General features: G+C 41.6%; 1 protein-coding gene across 1 annotated transcript in view; it reads right to left on the reverse strand.

The window, feature by feature from the left end:
* Positions 1–1868: 1868 nt before the first annotated feature.
* TEKT5 (tektin 5) overlaps positions 1869–15173 on the reverse strand; it is a 41289-nt gene continuing 27984 nt past the window's right edge. Inside the window, exons 6-7 of the mRNA XM_019540101.1 lie at positions 8881–9035; positions 1869–2177 (exon numbers count right to left, since the gene is read on the reverse strand). Coding sequence (XP_019395646.1) covers positions 1964–2177; positions 8881–9035 — 369 coding nt within the window. The 3' untranslated portion in view covers positions 1869–1963. The remainder of the gene's footprint in view (positions 2178–8880; positions 9036–15173) is intronic.

A 15173-nucleotide genomic window follows, 5' to 3' on the forward strand; every position in this document is an offset into this window, starting at 1 on the left:
ATAGCCCCCACTCCCAGCGCTGCCGCGCCCACATCCTGCACCACCCTGCACCAGCTGGTAAGTGGTGGCAGGACAGAGCCCCTGCTCTCAGTGCTGATGTGGGCACGGCAACACTGGAAGTGGGGGCTATGCCCTGCTGTGGCCCAGAGCCACACCAGCTTGACAAGTGGCAGCATGGCATAGCCCCCACAGCTCCCCCCACTGAAGAAACTGAGGCAATGGCTCATGGAAGAGCACATGGAGTCAGAATCAGAATTAGATCTCCACAGCTCCTGACTGAGTTCAGTCACCTTCACACCATACTACCTTAGCCTTGTTACTTAATGCAAAGGTTGAACTAAGCCTACAGCTTGCAGCACAGAACAGAGAATAAAGAACAGAGTAGGTTTATCCAGTGGCCTTTCAGCCCTGACATTGGTTCCATACATGGTTTTGGTTCCAAATACAATGTATGTAATGTATTTGTGCAGAACTACTGACAAGATCCCTGTTAGCAGCTCATAAGCATCAGTAGCATGACTGAGTAGTAACTAAAACTCAAGTTACTTATAAAGAAGCATGAATAAATCCAATAAATAAACCATGAAAAATATACTAAACAAACTATTATTATTCCACTGAAATATGCTTTGATGCAGCTCTTACCATCCTGAGCCATTAGACTGTAATGCAATAGACTGAAGACAAGAGCTTCCTATAAGAGGACAGCAGTGTGTCCAAACTGCTTAGAAACTTTTCTAGATCATACCTGTTTATGACAACCTTAATTAACTACTTAGTTCTATAGTCCGCCCTGTTTGTGCAGAGATTTCCCTGAATCTCCGAGCTCCAACTTGGAAGGTTAGCCAGTATAATTAGGATCTTCACATTGGCCCGTACCTGTACTTGAAATAATACTAGAGATGACTTTTGACCCTGTCCTTAAGAAGCTTACAATCTGATACATGCCCAGTGTTGTCTTTTAGGTGGTATAGACTTGGGGCTGTATGCTAGGTCTCTAAATGTACAGAAGTCAGGTGGAAGACTGGTACGGACATAGTCTACAGTGGAAGTGCCCTATAACAAAACACAGAGTTAAAGCTTTCCTTATTCTAATAAAGCCCTTTGTTTAATATTGAAAGAAAGAAACTCTTTCCTGTCATTCTTTAGTATTGTCAAATGGTTTGCAAACTTGTTCACCATCCAGGTCAAGCTCAATGTAACCCAAACATTAGACTAGAAATTCTTCAATTTTGAAATAGAACCATAACTGGTTCTCAGGTCAGAATTTTTTTTTATTTTATTTTTTTATTTTTGGCATTTCTTGTACCAGAACTCATAAGACTGCTGTCCTCATTGGGTGGCTTTGGATAAATCACTTCCCCTCTGTGCCTCAGTTTTCACATCCATACAATGGGCATAATGCTACTACAGTTTTATAAAGTGCCATGAGTTCAGCTGGTGAAAAAGACTATGGCCTTCCTAAGATTGTTACTGTTAGGTCATACTTCAACCTAAATCATGCTTGAGGCATTTCACTCTAGTCCTAATGAACAAGTGTTCATTGTAACACAAAGTTTAGCACTAATTGGCAGAGAAACTAAGGGCTCAGGCTGCACTTCTTTCTCTTGGATGTGGCTCCTTCAGATCAGAGTTGAAACATGGTGATGGTGCCAGGTTCTCAGGTTATACAGATAAACAGAGTGTCAATCCAATATTTTCATCAGCCATAAATTAGCAGACAGATTTTTTGTGTTGTTTCAAGTTGATCTGGTTTTATCTGAATACAGCTCTTCATTCTACTCTACAGATTTCAGGCAGCTGAGGAGAATGAGTTTCTTTAAGGAAAGAACTGTGACATTTTTTATTTTGGTATGTTTATTTCTACTGGGCTTTGTCTTTTTAAAAAAATGAAAAATATTTCCTTCATAATTTGCAAACTTTTATGTCAGATAATGAAAAGATCAGGACATCTCAGGCTATTTCAAGCGTAGCCAATGAGCCGTGGGGTGCTGGGGAAGGTTTTACGCATGTCCATGCACTTCTTGTCAATGAAGAGGGAGTTTGCCTTCACAGAAAGGTCATGTTCCAGTCTTGATTTGTTAAGGACCAACAGCTGAAGAGTATCCTGGGCATCTCGAAGGCGTTGCTTCAGGGTCTGTAATGTGTCACCTATAGTAAAAACTTCATTGACGAGTCTGAAAAAGGAGGGGACAAGTTATCAAAATGCTTTTAAAACAAGCCCTTTCCATCACCTTCTCTGGATGGTGCATGGGTTGGATTCTTTTCCACAGTATTTACAGGATTTGAGTTTTAAAAAATCATAAAGATGAACTGAACAAGTGAGGAAAAAATGTCTTCCTTGCCAAATGTGTTTATGTAGCACCTTGTGGACAAGGATGACATCCTGCTAGCATTGCCCCTTCAATGTCAAGTTTGGCTCTCATACTTTGATATAGCTTATGATGCAAATTTTCTTTTTCCATCACTGCTGTTCCACATGTAATGTCAGGAACAACATTACAAAATCAAATTCCTATTTGCTGATTTTGTAGCATACTTCTGAGATGGATGTTATCAAAGCATGTTGGTGGAAACATGCATATTGATATACCCATAAATGATCTGGGTAGGTGGTTGTGCTAAGTGTTTATGTATTCTGGCCCATCACTAAGTGGAATGCTTCTTGCTCTGCTGTTGCTGAAGAAGCATGCTAGTGAGGGCAGAGCTAACCCTTGCATTTCACTGAGCTGCAACAGAGTCACTAGGCTTGTAGCTCTGAAGTAGAGCTTTCCTATGCACTGCCAATGGCCAGATGTGTTCCAATGCCCTGTATTTTCTTTACACAGGATGATAGTTCAATGCTTCCCTGTGTGCATCCAGATGATCATGGTTATGTGGTACATGGTGCTGCAAACACGTTTGCAGTGCCACATAGTGCCCAGTCTGATGTTCTCCGCACTGCAAGGGCATGCTACCTGAGTGTGTGCCACTCCATTTTTTTTCCATGTTTTTTTTTGACCCCTGGATATTCAGGGGTCAAAAAAAATGCAGAAAAAAAAAAAAACCTGAAGCAGTGCACGCTTGGGAAATATGCACTGCTAAAAATTGGAGCCAGGCCACTTGGAGTTGTGCTGTGGCTGCTGGCCAGGCTTCACCTTGCAGGACCACTGTAGCTGCAGCTCTGGGAAGCCTCCAGGACCCCAGGTAAGGCTACTGGGGCCATCACAGTGCTAGCCCCAGCCTCGCCTATGCCACCCAGGTCAACTCGCCATGCACATAACATGGGCATGGCATGGGCATGATATGGGCATTCCCTAGGGACAAGAAGCAGTAGTGCAAGGTGCACCATAGCTACTTGTCCCTAGGGAACCAAACATCCCCACACATCTGGATGTGCCCCTAGGACTGTTTTGGTTCATATTACGACAGTACAAGGACACTAATGCAGCTTTGTCTGGTTCCCTTTGCATTCCTCAAGTCTCAATCTGCTTGACTTTGTCTAAAAAAAAAAAAGAGGATGGGCCACTCAGTATTTCTTCCAGTGTCTCGAGTGTATTACTGTTTTTGTAGCTGGTAAAATGACAGCTTCTGTTTTTTCAGGATCCCCTTTAATTTGTTGTTTTGGAATATTTCCAGTTGATGTGGTAAAGCGAAATGTAAAACAAAGCTAAACTTTGCTTACTTGTTTTCTTTCTGATTTCCTCAGCCATATAGTTGGCAGCACACAAAGTAAGAGAATCAATGCCAACATCAGCACTTCCTTTTAAATAACAACAAACCCAGATAACATTTACAGGCTAAACAAAAGTGGTTGACTAGAATTCTCTTCCCATATCTACTACTTTCGAGTTTTTGGATTGAACTCTCTCTTTGTTTTAACCACAGGAGATAAATAGACCTTACAAATTATTCCAAAAGCATCAATTCTTAAGGAATGCAAATACTGAATGATTTTGCATTAGCCAGGAGGGAGGTTATTACTTCAGTTCTATGCACCCCAGCCAGAAACTTTTGGATTCAAAACTGGGTTCAGATTTCAAATTCCCAAGCTCTGTCAGTTTTCCTTAAGATCCATCTCTGATTGTGATTGTAATGGACAAACCCACAAAAGATTCAAAGGTTTGGATCAGCTGAGTGCCTAAAATTTGTGTTTTAGTCAGGCAATATATATGTTTTAGTCAGGCAAAATTGACTTAAATCAGAGTTTTGCCTGAACTAAGGGCTTTATGATTTGTCTCTGTGTTTGTATGAGCTAGGAGTAGGGGACACAAATTTGCAACAGTACCTCAGACAGATCCTTTTTTGGATCTCTAGCATCCATACTGTTACTGATTGTGAGAAACTGAAGTGACAAAATATCACTAAAGCACTGCAGTAATGACAGTGAGGAAAATGATTTTGGGGAATATCTTAAAAAAGACGGAGAATGTTGATAGTCCCAAGGTATATTGGGAGGAGAAGCAATGAAACGTGGGGGGTTCATCTTTCATCCGGAATGTAGTTTCATGTAGAATCATGATTTTAATGGATTTGCCCTCACTATTTGGAACTTCTTTTATTCCAGTTTAGACAGAGGACCAAACTTATGGGCTAGAAACAGACATTCAAAAAGCCTGAGCCTGAACTGATTTAGTCTTTGCAGGTCCGTCTAACCTGCCTAGGCTAAATCACTTTGTAACTGCACAGACATCCCAGAAATGCAGGCACATTCCTGCAGTGGTTCAGGCTAAAAGCCAGGGGGTGCTACAGCAGCCTTTCCTTCCCTTCCATAGTGCTGAGTTGAGGAGGGTATGGCCAGGCCCCAACAGGATTAGGGAGGGGTTCCCCACCTCCTTGACAAAACAGCTTTTATCAGCATTTATCACCCCATCCGGAAACAACCTCTCTCCTTAAACACAGAAGGAATGGAGGGACATTACCAGCTGAACTGTTGATTAGCTCCAAAAAGCCCTAAGCTGACACTGCTGTGTACCACAGCATGGACTGTAGCCAGGATGTGGTCTGCTAGCTAATGCTGAGGTGTCTGTATAAGGCAGAGGGGACAGGGTATCCCTGCTTAGTGGTGAGGGGAGGAGGGGGAGCAAGGGGAAGCTAGGCAGACACTGCTGTGCTGCAGCCAGGGAGCAGAGGGGAGGGGTCAGGCCTGCTGTGGAGCAGAGAGCCCTGCCCAGCCTGGTTTTTCTTAAACCAGCAAGGGGTCTGGGACAGATACTGCATAAGCCAGTTTGACCCAAGTCAGTTAAGTCTGATACTATATTCAAGCAGGTTTATCTCAAACCAGTTTCAGCCATTTTCAAATCAGTTTCTGTGCACTGAATATCTGTTCTGTTACAGGATTAAATCAGTTTCTGATCACTTTAACTGGTTTATGTGTAATGTCTGTCCCTAGCCATGGGGCTTACAATTCTTCCTAATTTTGCTCTGGTAAGAAAGACTGTTATAACTGCACATCTCCTTTTCTACTCCCTTCCCAAACCAGAAAGTTTATATTTTCCTCCATAGCTTTTGCCTCAGATATTTATTATGTTAAAAGCAATGTACTCTGGCATCTTTTTCACGGTATTGTACAGGAATTAAATTACTAAAAACAGATTTTGCATCAGCCTCAGAAATGACTAATCCGTGTGCATACACCAAACAAATTTACTGAACATATCCCAGTCTCCAAAATATTTTCATATTGGTCTTGAGTTTGATTCACCCAGAACATAAAAGTTCATCTCAGTTTCTTTAAATCAAAAACAGGCATATCCCACATAACACTGTAACCATGTCTGGAATGACTACAGTTATAACTTCACAATGTTTAAAATCAAGTTGTGATAGAAGCAAGCAGCCTCTCACCTGAGTCTTAGGCTTTATACATACGCAAAAGTTGTAGCTCTGCCTCTATCAGCAGAGCTAAAGTAGCACACATTCTGTAGTATGGAAAAAGTTGTATCTCAGTTATGTAGGGCCTGGTTTAAATTGCAATTTCATATTTTTCATGAAAATCACAAAATTAAGTGATTTTCAAAAAATAAATGTGATTTGCAATGAAGGGCCACAATATGGCTGCTTGCTGGAGAGTTCCCCAACAAGTGGACGTATATCATGGCATTTCATTGCAACAAGATTGCTGCTGCAGGTTGGGGAAAGCAACCCCTAGCCAGCAGCAAAACCCAGGGGAGGGTGAAAGGGTTACAAAAGGGACAGAGGGAAAATAGAGCTTAGAAATGGGTAAGGGAGGAGCTGTTTGCTCCTCTAGGCAGGAAAACTGGGGCACAGGTGATTGGGGGCACCTGAGGGCTCCCTTGGCAGACAGCCCTGGCACTGGGTAGGGGAGGGGCTGTTTGCTGCTCCAGGTGGGAAAACTGGAGTTGCCTTGGAAGGTGGCCCTGGCACTAGGTTGATGAGGGGCTCTTCGGTCCTCCTGGAGGGAAAAATGGGGTGCTGGGGGTTGGGGGTGGGAGAAGAGCATACACACACAGAGAAGCAAACAACCTGTCCCCTACCTTGGTGCCAGGGCTATCTGCTAAGGCAGACCCCAGATACCCCCAACTGCCCATGCCCCAGTACCCCTGCCCCTCCCCACAGAGAAGCAAGTAGATCCTCCCCTACCTGGGTCAGGGCCACCTCCAGTGAAGGGTGGGGAGTCATGGGCTTTTCAGCAGTGATCAGAGGCTTTTGGAGCAAGGCCTCTGCTGCTGCAATTAAACCTGGTCCTAAACCTGCCCCCTTAGCCAATCGGAGGTGTCGGGGGGCGGGGGGGGAAGCCATAATCTGGGCACAAAAATGATAGCCCCCAACACAATTGGGCCACAATATTAGTGAGCTGAGCCCATGTTTTAAAACAGGCCCTACAGATAAGTGATTATAATAATACATTTTATTCACATATGGAAAGTGGAATAGTTTATCCTCCTGTGGGAAATAGAATAAACTATAATGATATAAGACACCTGCACACCAGTATGACTAAACCTATTGGATTTATACCAGCCTAAATATTTGGGATAAAAATTGCACCTCTAACTGAAACAGTTATCCGGGTATGAAAACAGTATGTGGACCAAACATAAATTACTTCAGCAGATGTCAGATAACCTATGGACCACCTGAGGAGCCTCTGAAATAATTTGAATTTTGTTCTCTGTACCTGTCACACTTAGGTCCCTATGGTCTCAGTTCAGCAAAGCATTTCAGCACTTTCTCAATTTTCTGGACCTTGATGAGGCTTCAGTCTGTGGTTAAACTGAGACCTGTAGCTATAGCTGTGGAGTGTCACTGCATTCTTGGTGCTGTCAAGAACACAAAGGACATGGCCCTACACAAACATTTTATATTCTAATTCAGAAATGCAGATATTTGATGACTGGCTGGAGGTTAATCCAAAGAGCTCAGACTTTTTGGAGGGGAGGGAAGGAAGATGATAAATATTTTTGTATATTGGACTTAAAATTGACAGGTTTTGAAAAAATTGTATGTGTAACGAATTGTTTTGGAAGAAGAAAAACTGATCAAAAGTAAAGAACGTTCCATGTGTAAGGAGATAGTGTAGAAAAAAGCACGACAGGAGGGCTATGAAAGGGACCTTCCAGAGTATCTAGGGGAAAAGAAAGCATAGGTAATGGGATCCTACCAACTTAAATATAATAAATGCCAGATCAGTATTAGAGCTGTAAGCTCTCTTGGCCATCAGTTGAGGCCTCAAAGCAAATGTACAACTTGAGTTATAACTTAGTGTTTAGGGCCACCTGATTTTTTTTTTTTTTTTTGTATGAAGAAATCCAAATCTGGCTGATCCTGAGCACTGAGACTTGTAATTTATTTAAGCATTTAATACAAACGGGATATCTGGGATGTGAAAAGCTGCAAAAAAGAAAACTATTACTGTGAGAGAAGGGGTTCACTGTCTCAAAAGGGAGCACCAGTGGCGATGAGTAGGGGATGCACGGGGGTGGATGTGCATCCCCTGAGAGTGCAGGTACATCTCCTCACTGGCTGCACTTGCTGTTCAGGCAATGGGCAGGGAGATGGCAGGTGGGAGCACCAGTGCCCCCCCTGCCCCATGAGTGCCAGCCAGGGAGTTGGAGTGCCATGGCACTCCTGGAAGCGGCCACGGCCACTTCCAGAAGCAGCCGTGAGGGAAGTCCCCACCCCCCATTGGTAAGATTAGCCACAGGGGGACCCCCCCAGTCACTGACTCCCCTAAGGTGGCACCAGTTGCCCATGGCCAGCAAACCACCCTCCTGCAATGGAATCTGTATGGGTCCTAAAGACGAAACAGTCTAATATGCGGACATGCCCAGAAGAAATTTCAAAGCCAGCCATAAAGCTGTCTGCCTAAGAAGGCACGTGCAGGCACATGGAAAATATATCATATTCAACAGTTTATGGGTCACTGAGTTTGAAGGAAAACTGAGAAGGTGATAATGTAATGAACTCTACAGGTCACTAACATCATTTTTTAATACTGATTTGATGTGATATAATACAGTTAGGAAAATTAACATAAACCCATGACCAGGACTGATTGCCTCACCCTCTGCAAAGGTACTATATACAGCAGGGGTGTCAGATATATAGCTGTGGGCCAGCTCTGGCCCACGGTGCCGCTCTATCCAGCCTGACAGACTATGGGTGTACTGTGTCTCCCAACTGATGTGGTAGGGGGACAACACACATTTTGGCTCATTGATTTCATTTGCCCCTGTTTGGCCTCAATTTTATTTCTTCCTTCTAGGATTTACAATTTTAAGCAGATGTCACCATGTAATTAACATAATTCTAATCTTGAAGTGTGTGATTTCTCTTATGATGGGCTCTGCAGTCATTAAAATATCTCATAATTAATTTAGCTGAAATTTACTTCTTGAACTATCTCCTGAGGGGTAGCAAACCCATGCATATACTTACTTGAACTGGGGGATGTCACAGCAAAGTTCTATGTTGGGTCGTCTTGTTCTTCCCTCCAGGCGGGTCTGAGCCACTTTCAGTGGACATTCCTTGGCCATTATAGATCTCTCCAGCAACATGATTGTATTTTCTACCTGGAAGATTTCTTGAAGTGTCTAAATAAAAAAGAGCATTTTTATGGCCCTCACCACAAATTTACTCAAAATTTTCTGCTGCTACTCTTCCCTACTTCAGCTTACATAAAACAGCACTTATCTTAAACCCACAGTGAGTAGTTAAATGAGCCCAACATACAGGCAACAGCTTCCATAAAACAGTGGAAACGTCTCACGGTTTCCAAAAGTGATTACCAACAGTCAGTATGAGTCACAATGTAGGAATATTGTTCCTTACGTTTGAGTAAAGAAACTCAGTAACAGGAACACTAAGCTTGGAACAACAACAGTGTAGTCATAGGAGTGTAGAAAAATGCTATACAGGAACACAGTATATCAAAATCTTGAGTAAAGATCACCAACCATTCAGGTGTAAATGCTGTTGCTAAAGTAGGCTCTAAACAAAGAATCTTATTTCTTTCCTTTTCTTTCTTCTTATTTTCCCTACAGCTGATATAATCTTACTCCACTAATTACAGGGCCAGTTATGCAGCTTTGAGAAGTTGAGCCATGAAATGTGCACTATAGTCTCAGTCCCTTTCAATTAGCTGGAATGACCCCCTTACGCAACTTATGGTTGGAGCACCCTTTAAGCTTTATGCTTGATATCACAGTAGAAGTTACTGCTGAATTAACCTAACTAGTTATCAGAATCTATGTTGATATTTAAGGCATGCAACTCCTAATCTTAACCATCTATTTTCTGGCATGTCATTTTGTTGTTAACTGCTAGCAAATCCTTAATTTAAGGCAACAAAGTGTATTTTGTCTATTTTGCTTTGGTCCTGAAGGTAACTATGCTATTTCTTCAGATGGATACTCAATAACACTTAACCAGAGAAATGTCAGGTGGGAGTTCTTATAATTATATCTCTGAAAACTAGTTCACTTATTGCAGACGTTCCTAGGAATCCCACATTAAGTCCATTAGATAATAATAAGCTATGTCCCTCCCATTGCAAAATTTGAGTATTAATGGCAAAACAGTTTTAAATTCCTTTAACTGGCTCCCTACTCTTCCCCTGCTTAGACAGAAGTGGGTCACTGAGTTTGCAAAAGCATTCAAGTTTTCTGGAAAACAATGTCCAACAATATTATCCTGTATATCATCAGTTTCAAAAGAGGATTTTATTAGGGACTAATGTGTTATAGAACTTTTCCATTCTCCAGTTACTCCCCCCTATCAAAAAGATGCTTTTTGAACAGTGAGTGTGGCAAGGATGTATAAAATCCCAGACAAGCTGCTACTGTCACTCAAAGCTTACATATACTTCCTTATTTCCAGTTGTGTGGTGGTGTCAAATAACCTAAAACAGTGACCCAGTATGGCCTCTCTGAAACTGCTGCATACTCCAAATCTTTCAGCAGTCTACTGCAAGCACACTGAATCACGGGTCAGTTTTTTTTCACGCTGGAGCTGAATTCTGAAGTTTTTGAAAACTCCTCTCTGAGCCAAGAGAGAAAAAAACAGCTCACTTACAAAGTCTCTCTTTCTTTTTTCAAATTGAAGGGACATATAGAGAGAGCAGCACCAGAAGGGAGATGCCAGTGGAATTAGAGCAGCATAATTTTAAACTGCAAAACAGCCTCTAATAACAATTTCCTGCAGATCCCTCATGGCTTTTTTGTTTGATTTAAACTATATAATAAAATAGGAAAAGCAGCAGGGGGAAGTCATAAAGTTGTGCTTGTTTTTGCATGGTGAGGGAGCAGAATAGGCAAGTGTACTGTAACTCATGGGAAGCTATCACATTTTATAACTAGCAGAACACAAAATGTAATTAAAGAAATTGAAGTTAAGGGTTGCTTGTCTCTCCTGCTAATTTCACTCTACAGTATTTGCTTTTTTAATTCAGTAATCACCATCAAAGTTACCCTGTGTTTATAAAAGAAATATTTATGCAGGTAATACAGTGAGCTTTGTAGCCACACCTATTCTTCAGAGGAACAGCTCAATGATAAGACTGCATTATTTTTATTCATATATTTATCTGTTTATTTGATTTATAAACCATCCTACCCAGTAAAGGCCCAGAGCATCTTACAATAAGAGAGCAAAATACCTTATAAAACAGGAGAGTGAACAGGCAAACAAAGCAATTTAAAAAGTAAATAGAGCAAATAGACCTAATGAAGCTGCATTATACATTGTACAAGAGTCATTAGACAGAAAATCCACATCCTGGTTTCTCCTTTGTCATGAAGAGAGGTAGATCCATCAAGCTTTGTTTAGAATCTGTTGCTGATCAAAAGGTAAAGCCTGAGTAGCGTCCAATGGCAGCAGACCTCATTAGCATTATCTAGCTTTGCTTCGTGATGCTACAGTTTTTGGGTGTCATGGGGCATTTCCTCCTTTTATCCTTTCCAAATGTATTGCCAGCAGAATGGGAGTTGTTTGTGTCTTTTTAGAGACACTGTTAATCCTATGCCTCACACTGGCTGCTACAGGGCCCCCAGTTCCTTGAATGCCAACTAAAATATCAACCTGCAGGGGTGTAACAGGAATGTGAGGAAAATAAATATGTAGAGGTCACCCACTTAGCAGGGTCCTCCTTTCCTGTGTTTGTATGACTGTGTCTACCGATACAGTAGCTCTTTCTATTCTATGCCTGGTTGGATGCCAGCAAGCCAGATACATCATGGTGTAATTTCATTGTCTCCAGTGGGCTTATGTTTGGGATAATTTTGGTCTGGTAAATTAATCTCCTTTACAATTCATTCCAAATTGTTTAAAATAAAAGAGTGTCTACTTCAAAAAACAACCCTGGTGCACACGTCCTCAGCACAGAAGGTGTCAAGCCAAAGAATATTTATAACTAATTCTTTAAACTGGGTGGATATTTTGTTTCTGCTTAAAACAGAATGAGGGATTTATGAAGTCTCAGCCTGACCCTGAGTAAGGCATGACTTCATTCAGATCTTAGCTACACCAACTCCCTATCTGTGCCATCAGCAGATAGATGGTATAACTTAGGTTTGCTGAGTAAGTCTGCCTGCGTTTATAAAGCAACTGAAGGAGCCTAGGGCACTAGATTAAGAACAGTAACATAATAATATAAAAATAGTGCCCCAGAGCAATGAGGCAGTCTCAAAATGTGTTTGTCCTGTGATAAGAATGAAACATCCTCATGACACTGCTGTCTTTGTAATGAGATATATGAATCAAAAGGTGCTGTAAACTACTTGGCCAGTGACTTGAGTTGGGGAACAGGGGGTGTCTCTACATAAGATGATTTACTGTGCACTAGATTAATATACTGTGCAGTAAAGTGTCACTATTAAATCACACGTGAGGCTACTGCACAATAAGCTAGGCTAATCCGCAGTTATCTACTACCTGAAAATACAGGTAGTAGATTAACTGCACATTAGCTACTGCACAGTAGTGCATGTGTAGATGCTGGCAGGGAGCAATTTGTTCCTGGTCAGCCCCTGGCAGCAGGGGGCCCGCTGCTGCCTGGGTAAGTCCCATGTGGCGAAAGCTGTGCTGGCTGCAGGGGCAGCTGTCTCCCTGCCACAATGAAGAGGGAGTTTGTCTTCACAGAAAGGTCATGTTCCAGTCTTGATTTGTTAAGGATAAGCAGCTGAAGAGTATCCTGAGCATCTCAAAGGCATTGTTTCAGGGTCTGTAATGTGTTACCTGCCGGCAGCCTCAGCATGGCTTCAAGTGGCCTGGCTCCGCTTTTTAGCAGCACATGCTAAAAAGGACTGTCCTGATCCCGACATGGCCAGGAGAACTGTCCCAGCAGCTAGGACTGCTGCATCCCAGCCTGGTGGGAACTAGATTGGGACCTGATCTCCATGTGGTGGGGAGATGCAACTGCAACTGGTATTCTAGTTGCATGCATGCAGGCTGGCTGCACTACTGTCTTCTCCAAACTTCTCTCTCCCGCACCCTCTTTTCTTCGCTGTTCTATGCAGGTTCTTAGAGAAGTGCAGTGCAGTTTTTCCTTCTCTCCATGTTCACTGGGCCATGACTGACGTTTTATTCCAGAGACACATTTTTGGTTTGGATGCCCTCTGAATGATAGCTACAAAATAATACATAACTACATCCGTACAAAATAATACATAACTACATCCACCTTCATAAAAGCAGTGAATATACATTTATGTTCTTGACAACATAGAAGGTAGGGGATTCTAATGTCCTCTGTTATTAGAAAATTGAAAGGGTTTCCTTCATTATTAATAGTGCAATACATAGTTAAAAATTATGTTTGATGTTTAGAGTCACTTAGCACACTTGTACAATTTGCACTTTCAATAAGCAAAACTTTAACATTTGTAAGGGGTACGAGCTTATTTTCTAATTAGAAAATATGTTCCTTTATATTTGTGCCTGCATATATAAGGCAAATATGTCTAAAAACAGTGGAGTACCGGGAGTTTTCTATCAGAAAAGCACTGAAATATTTCATACTCTCATGTGTTCAGTTTCAATTTGTGCAAACAGCAATAACTTTAAAGCACTCTTTATACTATTTGGCTCTCATTAAGTGCTCTCATGTGCTACTTATGCAGGTGGGAATAGTCTGAAAGCATACTGAGTATCATCAAAGAAATAATGCCCTTCCTAGTCTATCGCTGGGAAAACGTTATTTATTATCTGAACTCAAAATTCAAATTTAAAGATGGCTGCATAACTTAAATCTTGACTAATTGCATTCAAAGTGGATGTAGTTTATGTTCATTCTGTGTTCCTGGCTGAGGTCTCTCCTTTTTCAGAGACTGTCATTTAGGACATAAAATGAAAAATGCCCTGAGGGGAACTACCTCCGATGCATGGCAGTAACTCTATGGAATTCACTTTTGATTACATACTCTCAAAACAGATTGGATTAAAGCATTCAGATTAACTAAAATGCATAAAGGGATTGGTGGGGAAAATCACCAGATAGTGTTGCACCAGGCCACGTCATTTCTGGATGACCTCCAGAGAGGAAGCAAAAACAGCAGATCCTGAACAGTGTGTTCCTGAGAGATCCTAACTAGGGATTGGCTTAAACAGCTGCCCATCATATACCCTTCCCTTACAAAAACCAAGCAGAATTTTGTGCTACAGCATTCCTGAGAGTTTATGTAAACTGCTGTTCTCCTTCATTTCACCAATGCCATGACTGTTACTGGCTGGATTCAAAATTACTAGGAATGAAGCCACGTGCATACATCTTGCTGAGATCAGAACAGCCTTACACACAATGTATTTTTAAAGTACTACTGTCAGACCTTAACCATGGCTCTTCTTGTTTCTGAGCTTCTGCTAAATGTCTAGTAACTGAATACAAAAAGCAGTCAGGTGAGGTTCAGATGCCCATGTGGTTTTGTAAGTTGCTTTGCTTTTTGATATTTGCTTCACAGTCTTGCTCCATTTTTTATGTTACTGACCATGTCTAACTGTAAAATCAATTAACAATAGTAAAAGATCCTAGTAGAATTCACAGGTATAGGTTGTAGCCATGTTGGTCTATGGACATAAGCAGACAAGGTTCTTTGGGTAAATCCGATATCTTTTATTAGACCAACTAAAGTACTTGGAAAAATTCATCTTTGCAAGTTTTTGGGTACAAACACACTATGTCAGGCTGAGGAAGTGTCACAGCAGAATTCACAGCATCTTTGACTCATCTTCTCAGAGTTAAAAAACCGTGTGTGTATGTGAGGGGATGCTATTTTGGCATATGTGCTTTTTTATTTATTAGCTTCAGGGCATGTTTTGTTTTGCAGCTGTTTTAGTTTTAGTTTGAATTTTTACTCTTCTTTGCTTGGTGGGAAAGAGAGGAATGCAACAGTCCAGGAATCCATTAAGAGAAGAAATGGCAAGTACAGATAAAACAATGAATTATAAAACTTCTCCGCGGGGTGTAAAGCAACAAACTTAGGGTATGCATCTATTGGGGTGGGGAATAAAAGGTCTAAATTTAACTCAGGTTAGATAACCAGGTTACAGTAGCAGTGAGGACAATTTGGATTTTCATAGATTTCACAGACATTAGGGCTGAAAAGGACCTCGGAAGATCATCGAGTCCAGCCCCCCGCCCAAAGGGCAGGAATTCAGCTGGGGTCACAGGATCCCAGCAAGATAAGCATCCAATTTGCTCTTGAAGGTGTTCAATGTAGGTGCTTGAACCACCTCCG

Source organism: Crocodylus porosus, unplaced genomic scaffold, assembly GCF_001723895.1.
Source record: "Crocodylus porosus isolate Cpor-Errol unplaced genomic scaffold, CroPor_comp1, whole genome shotgun sequence".
NCBI classification, from domain to species: Eukaryota; Metazoa; Chordata; order Crocodylia; family Crocodylidae; genus Crocodylus; species Crocodylus porosus.